Source organism: Onychomys torridus, chromosome 10 (assembly GCF_903995425.1).
Source record: "Onychomys torridus chromosome 10, mOncTor1.1, whole genome shotgun sequence".
NCBI lineage: Eukaryota > Metazoa > Chordata > Mammalia > Rodentia > Cricetidae > Onychomys > Onychomys torridus.
In genome coordinates this window covers 34070297-34078465 of record NC_050452.1, presented here as the reverse complement: position 1 = coordinate 34078465, position 8169 = coordinate 34070297, and the positions used below count along the sequence as shown (strand labels likewise).

Here is an 8169-nt window from a genome sequence, read left to right as displayed (position 1 = left end):
ACGGAATGCCCACTGGTGTTCTAAGATCGCTAGCGCTCTGTTATGTTGTTGCTTCATTTGTTGTTGTTGTTGTTGTTGTTGTTGTTTTAGATAGAGCCTTGCTGCAGAGCCCAGGCTAGCCCTGAATTTGCCTGTATCCTGCCTCAGCATCCTAAATGCTGCAGCTACAGACACGTGCCATCATGAAAATCTGCATTTAGATACTTGTAAGAGCTGATGATTTTATCACTGAGATAATCCAAACTAGATAAGCTAAAATAGTTCCGCCAGTTCTCTATGAGTGTCTTTTGTAAACGCCTAAAAACTATGTGTGCCAACAGTACCAAGAGCAGCAGGACCCACAGAGCATTGTTAGGACAATGGATCACTGTAACACCACATGATTTAAGACGCTGTTTTATTTTCAACAAATCAAACATTTACAGTGTCAGCTATCATGGAGAATATTACAATACTGGGGTTTGCCACAGAGTAAATTTAGGAGGGATGATTTTTTAAAACAAAATATGAGTAGATCGTACTGTTTCAATGGAAAATTAGTCAATATCCTGCAAAAAGAAAACTGAATTAGATTCACATATATGTGAGACTTGGAATACATACATGTAATGTTTATCTGGGCATTTCTATGAATTTTTGTTATAGTATATTAACATTGGCAATTGAGATATTTCCCAACTGTTCTTCAGTCTCTCTCTTCTTTCCTACATTCTCTCACTTCCCCCTCTGGGTATGTGTATTTTACCATTTATCACTTAATCACTCTCTGATGGCACATTTATTCTACACATCTGTATGTCTCAATAGGTTATAATATTTAATAATATGAAAGTAGTTTACCAAAGCTCACCAGTACCAATAAGAATTGTAAGTATTTCAAGTTTTCCCTACATCCACCTTAGACCGTGGCCCAGTTCACCTGTAACCTCACAGAGGAGGCCCTGGCATTGCTGAATGTTGCAGTGACTTAGTCCAAGCCTCAACTGGCCACGTTCTGGCTCCGTACCAAGGCTAAGTTGGTCCTCCCACTCACTCCTGATAAGCCCCTTACAACTATTCAGATGGTGAAAAAAAAACCCCAAGTGCTGAGACTGGGAGTTTCAATGAAGCTCTGCTGAATGGCTTGGTGGCCACTGCGGTGTGGATGAGAGTTTCTGAGATCAGGAGCAAATGTGACACCATTGGCTATAATATTCCAAGAATGACCTTTCATATCTGATTTCATTTCAGTTCTTATGTGACGAGACTGATGTCTGAATGAAATAAGAACTATCAAAAGTGTTGTGTTTTCCTGTTAGTTTACTCATATATCTGCCATGACACCATCCAAATTTTATACTTATTTTTCTCACTAAATCTTATCAGGATAAAGCAAGGGATTAGGTAATCAGATGACAAAATCAAGAGGTAAATGACTGTTGAATTACTATTCTATTGGCAAATAAAATACTGAGCAAAATAGACTATGTAGACCCTAACCTTGGGACTAGACCATAAAGCTATGTTTTCTCAACTTCAGAGAGAAACTCATACTAAGCCGATCAAATTCCATTTCACTTTGTGAATGTGTGCCAAGTGTTCTTGGTGATTTTCACTTCTCTACGTGTTTTGAGGTCAACTTTTCATTTTTGTTTTTGTACATTTGCAGTTTTGTCTCTTTTCTAGAATAAGCTGGGTGAAATAACTTATTTTTTTCAAAGACCTAGATAGATCTTTTTGCTTTAAGAAATTTCTTCTTTGCTCTTTTTATTTTTTTCAAAATTTGTGTGTGTGTGTGTGTGTGTGTGTGTGTGTGTGTGTGGTGCCTCTGGATGTCAGAAGAGAATGTCAGATCCCTAGGAGCTAGAGTTAATTGTGAGCAATTGAGAGCTGCCCAGTGTGGGTGGTGGAACCAAATCCAGGTCCTCTGAATAGACAGCAAACACCCTTAACCTCTGAGCCATGTCTCCAGCACCTCCTGCCCCCACTTTTTGAGATAGGGTCTCATGTAGCTCCATCTGACCTGAGAATGGCTATGTAGCTTTGTGCGTGGAAGGCCACCACTTCATCAACTGAGCTGCAGCTCCAGACTTAACAAAGACTTTTTGAGTATGAGTTATTTGGAAGACAGAAGTGCATGCCAGTGAACCCTAGCCCACTCCAGTGGACACTGACTAACAGAACGGGAATGAAATCCCTGACACATTATGACATGCACAATAAACTATGGTGGGGCCATTATCTCAAAAAATCTCTTTGGATGACTACTCTTGTGTCATAGACCAAGGAATCCTAGCATCAAAGCAAATCTAGCCTTAAAATACCAGTACTTCCCATTCCTGAAGCTTGCATTGCCCCTGCAATTGTAGTATTTATATATAATGTTAGTGTACATATGCAAGTGAACAACAGAAATGTATTTGAGTATAGTGTAGTTTGTGACACACAGAAACTTCCAAGTTGAGTTCAGTTGTGAAATACATACTGTTTCATATTTACTTATTTATTTATTGAACACATACCATTTTAAATGAAGCCCGTTGACCTCTTCCCATTGCGTGGCTGCAAAATAATAAATTAGAAAGAAATCATTGTAACTAATGCTGTGAGGTAATTGCCATCGAAAGAAGCCTAGTGCTATAGAGGAGTTTCCTTAATGTACACTGAGGCCACCTGACAAGCTTTGGACCCTGCAGCTGCAGTTTCTGATTTACTGAGTCTCAGGTGGAACTTGAGAATGTGTGTTTCTACCAAGTTCTGAGACATAGCTAAAGCTTTCAGGGCTACGATAATTTAGAAACTACCTGTACAGGGAACCAACATTCGATGAATGTTGTGTCCTCAAATTTCATTTTGATACAAACCAAAGTTAACTTTCTGAAATCATGGTGGTTCCGTTTTATATATTCCTGTGGTCAATCTAGTCCTGTAATCCAGTCCAGTCCATTCTCCAAATGGCTGACGTAAATCTTTCCACAGAAACACCACCTTGGACTTCAGCATAAAGTTGAGAAATTTCAGCTTAATGTTTCATTAAATACATCCTGTCCAATGCATCATTCACACACAAAGTCATCTCCATGTCACCTCCAATCTCCAGCTAGGGTTTGTCTCAAATCTCATCTAAAAATGACTTACAAAGGATGTGGTGGGTTTTATGCAAATACGACATCATTTAATATAAAGGACTTAAGTATCCTCTGCTTTTTGGTTTCTTTAAACAATCCCCCATGGATACAAAGAAGTGACTATAGCCAGGCAGTGGTGGTGAATGCCTTTAATCCCAGCACTCGGGAGGCAGAGCCAGGCAGATCTCTGTGAGTTCGAGGCCAGCCTGGGCTACCAAGTGAGCTTCAGGAAAAGGCGCAAAGCTACACAGGGAAACCCTGTCTCAGGGGGAAAAAAAACCAAAGAGGTGACTATACTTAGCTGTATTTATCTGTTATATCCGACTGTAAAGACTAGGGTATGGAAGCTGAACTCTATCTTCTTTTAAAATACTTTATTTTACCATAAATTATGTATATGTATGTGTCAGTGTATGTATAGGAATGCAGGTGCCCACAGACGTCAGGAGAGAGCTCCAGATGCCCTGGAGCGGAAGTTACAGGTTATGAGCTTCCCAAAGTGAGTGCTGGGAACTGAACCCTGGTCCTCTGTAGGAGTAGTATGTGCTCTTAACCCATCCTTTTATCTTTTCACTGTCATTATTGATACCTTCCCTATCACCTATTAGAAGTCCAGTAAACAGGTACTGAATACATTTATTAAATGTTCAACCTTCTGGTTATGTGTTAAGAAACTACATATTGCAGGGATATCCTGTCTAGAATAAACCTACACACAAATACATGATGATAAGCACTATCACAAAGCTATCTCTACTTGTAGCTCTTATTATTATTATCAAATTTTTAATCTTAAGATTTTGTAAACATAGTCACACCTCTTGCAACCTATGGGACCAAAACTTTAACAACTGATTCCTTAGACTTGTGAGATAGCTCTAAAATTGGTCTCCTTTGCACAAAATATCATGAAATCAAACTGTGAAGGAGAGGAGTGTTGTTGGAGTGTTGACACAGAGGATTAGTGAAGGGGGAGATTAGAGACGCTGCAGTTTAAAACACTAGGGTGGTGCAGAAGTGAAATCAGAACAAGACACGGGAGGTCACATGTCTGCAAGTTCACTGCAAAACTTCGTTAAAATGAGTTCATTCGGTGAACCTACATTCAAAACACTTGGCCAATTTTCTTATATTTTGATCATCAAACACTCTCTACACATACCCTGAATAAGAAGTATCCCCTACTTTGACCAGGAAACGGACTCTGGAATTCTTCCTGGAAGAGATAAGGGTGACATCACACATTGAGCAACACTGAGTCAGTGCAAAGCCTTCTTAAGAATGTCGTTAAGTTCTACTAACCTAAGGCACAAAAGGCTTGAGTACTCGCATCATACAGGACTGTTACGTTCACCCCCAATCACTTTGGCAGCTGCCGGTATCCCCAGAATGGTGTATTTAAACATGCTCTCTTTATATGTTTCATTTTAGGAATTTTGTCAGGTGTATGTCTCTTCTTCAGTAAGGAGAAAGAAAATGTCAGGCACAGTGTGTTTAAAAGTCTCTTCTTGACATTTTGCTAGAATAAAACACTCTCTTGAACATAAATGTTAATGTGGTCACATATGAACAGGGGAAATACAAGCTGGAATTGCAGTTAAAGCAAGAATATAATATTCTACATGAAAACTGAGGGTCGACTTTGGCCAATGTATGTTTAGTCAATGCCTTGAAAGTGGTTGCCTTGATATTATTGTATGTGCAGAATTATAATGAAAAATGCAAAACAGCTATGTATTTATTACAGGCATATTGCATAGTGTTTCTTAAGCATACCATTCTAAACTTCATGGAAAGAATATTTAACATTTTATAGTTTCCATAGAATTGGCTTTTATCTTCCTGTTTGCCTTAATAATTCATGGTGATCAATAAATTTATCAGTCAAACTGTTTTCAGTTTTTCTATAAGTAAGGTTGTATTCTTTATCCTAAAAAATGCCCCTGATATCTATTTAAGTTCATAAATCCTTGATTTACAGAAAATATACCTCTAATTCTCAATATTTGTACTTAACTCTCATTTTTACTATGTCCCTCAAATTACTTAAGATTGAAACATTGGTTTTTAAAATGTATACACAGAAACTCTGTGTTTAGGTACTTGTCTAAAAACAGTTTCTGTGTATATTCAAGACTTTAAAAGAACACCATGAAAATTAAATCTACTAATTACTTAAAACATTCAAACACAACACCAAAGCAAAGTTTTTCAGGGTGCAGTAATCAGAGATGGAACGAAAAGAATTTGGACAGGAAAGACAAAGAGGCATGAATCTAGCAAACAAAATTGGAAATATTTGAATGCATTAAAATCCAATTTTTTTTTCTTTAAGCGTTAAGATGTCTCACTATAAAACTGTATTTTAAAATTAGATGATGTTGGCCAGCATGACCAACATTCTACTGTAATTGGTTTTTTTCATTCATCTCTTACATTCTTTGCTCTTGGAGTTTCCTAAGGACCTTGTGGGAGAATGCCTTCAGGATTCTCCTTCTTTTGGCAGCATCTGCTCCATTGGTCTCAAGCTTTCAGATAGCTGTCTGCAACTACCATAGTCTCACTCAAGCTAGAAAATGGGACCATGTGCTAAACTGGTCCTAATAATGAAAACTACTCCATCTTTCCTGTGTCAATAGTGAGACTGAGATAATGTAGTCAAAAACAATTATCACTGGATAATATAGACATTGTAGGAAATAAAGTAAAGTTTTTAAAGTGTGCATTTATTTCTAGAAAACCTGCTGGCAATTGACTTTCTTCTTCATTCTGGGAATTCTGCCACTTGCGGGGTGGGTGGTGCTGGGATTGAACTTAGGGCCTCACGCATGCCAAGCTAGTGCTCGACCACTGAGCTATATTCCAAGCCTTGAAAATCCTACAAATTTAAGGTGTCATTAAAATTCCCTCTTAGATTTCTCTTTAGAATTAGCAACAGATAGCTGTATTCAATTGAAACTGAAAATGTGAAGAATTTTGGGAGGAAATAATAACCATAAAAATAAATTCCAGGACATTTACTCATCTAACTGTCTGCCTTTTTTTTTTTAATGTGCTTTACAAAGAATTAAAAAATACAGCATCAAAGTTAAGAAAACACCAGACCTGAATTCAGCTTTTAAAAGTAATATATGTAACGGTAGCCATATAATGATGAAGTAACCATCATTAAACCATAAAGGAAATATCACAATGAAAGAGTTCTTTGGTTGTTTATTTGTTTATTGCCTAGACTAAGGTTGTTCTAAGGGTTGGTTAAATGCACTATCACCTCTCATCCTAGACAGCTCATGGAAACTTATTTAACTAATGTGACTTTCCCTTCCATTAACTTGAGGTAGCAGAACCTGCAAAAGCCCAGCCAGGTTCCCAATAAATCAAAGGTGGTAATGTTAAACCCAAAATGCAATGTCTCACTTTAAAATGCTACCCAGGAGTTCCAACACGAAAAGCATTAGGACTGTTCTTCACTGACCCTGAAAATTCAGTTTCTAGTTAACAATGTGTTAGCTTAGTTATATTTACTTACACATTGGCACTAGATTTAGATCCTATTTTTGTTAGCTATGGTAAAAATAAAATATTGACATTTGTTTTATGATGTGTATATTTATGATCCTTATTCTTATGAATGTTTTAACACTTGGAAAAAAATTATGCTACCCTAGCTATTTGTCAGCAAGGATATAGGGATAATAAATTGTCCTTGATTGGATTTCCAGTTTCTCCCTAAAGATCAAACACCCAGCAGTTTCCTTTCTTAAACCAAGAAAACATTTTCTCAGTGAGAGTGTCATGGAAGGGTATATACACCCCAGTTTTCCTCAATGTCTAGGAGTTGAGCTAGAAGGGGCCAGAACATGGAAGGGGGGTAGAAAGATCACATGACATGATTATGCAGGTTAACCAAGAATGTGATGATTCGGATGTGAAATGTCTCCCAACGACCTTGAGCTTGGTCAGCAGCCTATTGGGATCTTTCCAAGGTGAAGTTAGTAGGAAATTATGTCACTGAGTGCATTCACTTGAAGAGAATGAGGACACTAGCCTCTTCCTCCCTCCCCCCACTTCCTAGTCACCATAGTGAGAGGCTTTGTTCAGCGAACACTCCTCACTGTGATTCCCAGCCTTATCACAGATATAAAGCAATGGGGCTTGTCAAGTTGACCCAAGATGGAAAGCTCTAATAACGTTGAGCCCAAATACTCTTTTGAAGTCATTTTCTCTCCGACACACTGTCATTGTGACAGAAAGCCACCGCTGCTGCGTATGAATGTGAGGGCCTTCCCCTGAGGAAGGGTGTCTTACAAAAGGCCACAGCTGCAGTCAGCAGAAGGGGCTGACCCAGAGTGGCAAAGCCAGCATGCAGTTCGTCACATACGTCACCTTGAATCTCTTCATTCTTCTCTCGTGCAGTTGAGGAACGAGCTGCAGCAACGGATGCACAACAGACGACTGAGGACATGAAGACACACGATGAGCACCAGGGCTCTTCAGCATTGGGCAGTCAGATGGTTTCCCATCTGTCTGTCTGTCTGTCTGTCTGCTTTTTACCCACTATTCTCACCCCAGACCAAAAGACCCAAAAAAGGGAACTTAAAGATGTTATCTAAGACAGCCCATTGTGAGCCCTTTAAAGAACTGCTCTAAAAACCAAAAGGTGGGACAGAATTTGCTAGTCCATAAACCAAGAGGTGGGGCAGGCTGCCCGTCTACACTAAGCTGATTGTCATTATTTGAAGAAGCATTTTGCTGAGGGCCTCAGATCTGTTACAACTGCAACAGGTGCATCCCCTGGCTGCCTCTCTGGGAGGCGAAAGGCCGTCTGTCATCTTCTACACTCACTCAAAATAATTTGGTCCAGACAAAGGCAACTTGCAAGTATCAGTTTTCCCTTACAAATGTGGTTACCTAGACACTTCTAGCACACACCTGGAAATCTCCTTCATAAGTTACATATTTAAAATGGGACAAGAAGAGCAAGACAACAGGGGACATGAAGATGACAGTGTGCTGTTGGTAGCGGGAAAGGTGACAAACACACACTTTCTAAAACTGAGAC

General features: G+C 38.9%; 1 protein-coding gene across 1 annotated transcript in view; it reads right to left on the bottom strand.

The window, feature by feature from the left end:
* Positions 1 to 434: 434 nt before the first annotated feature.
* The window catches only part of Nmu (neuromedin U), a 28036-nt gene continuing 20301 nt past the window's right edge, over positions 435 to 8169 (bottom strand). Inside the window, exons 7-10 of the mRNA XM_036200413.1 lie at positions 7494 to 7562; positions 4270 to 4323; positions 2502 to 2541; positions 435 to 548 (exon numbers count right to left, since the gene is read on the bottom strand). Of these exons, the coding sequence (XP_036056306.1) occupies positions 2506 to 2541; positions 4270 to 4323; positions 7494 to 7562 (159 nt within the window). The 3' untranslated portion in view covers positions 435 to 548; positions 2502 to 2505. The remainder of the gene's footprint in view (positions 549 to 2501; positions 2542 to 4269; positions 4324 to 7493; positions 7563 to 8169) is intronic.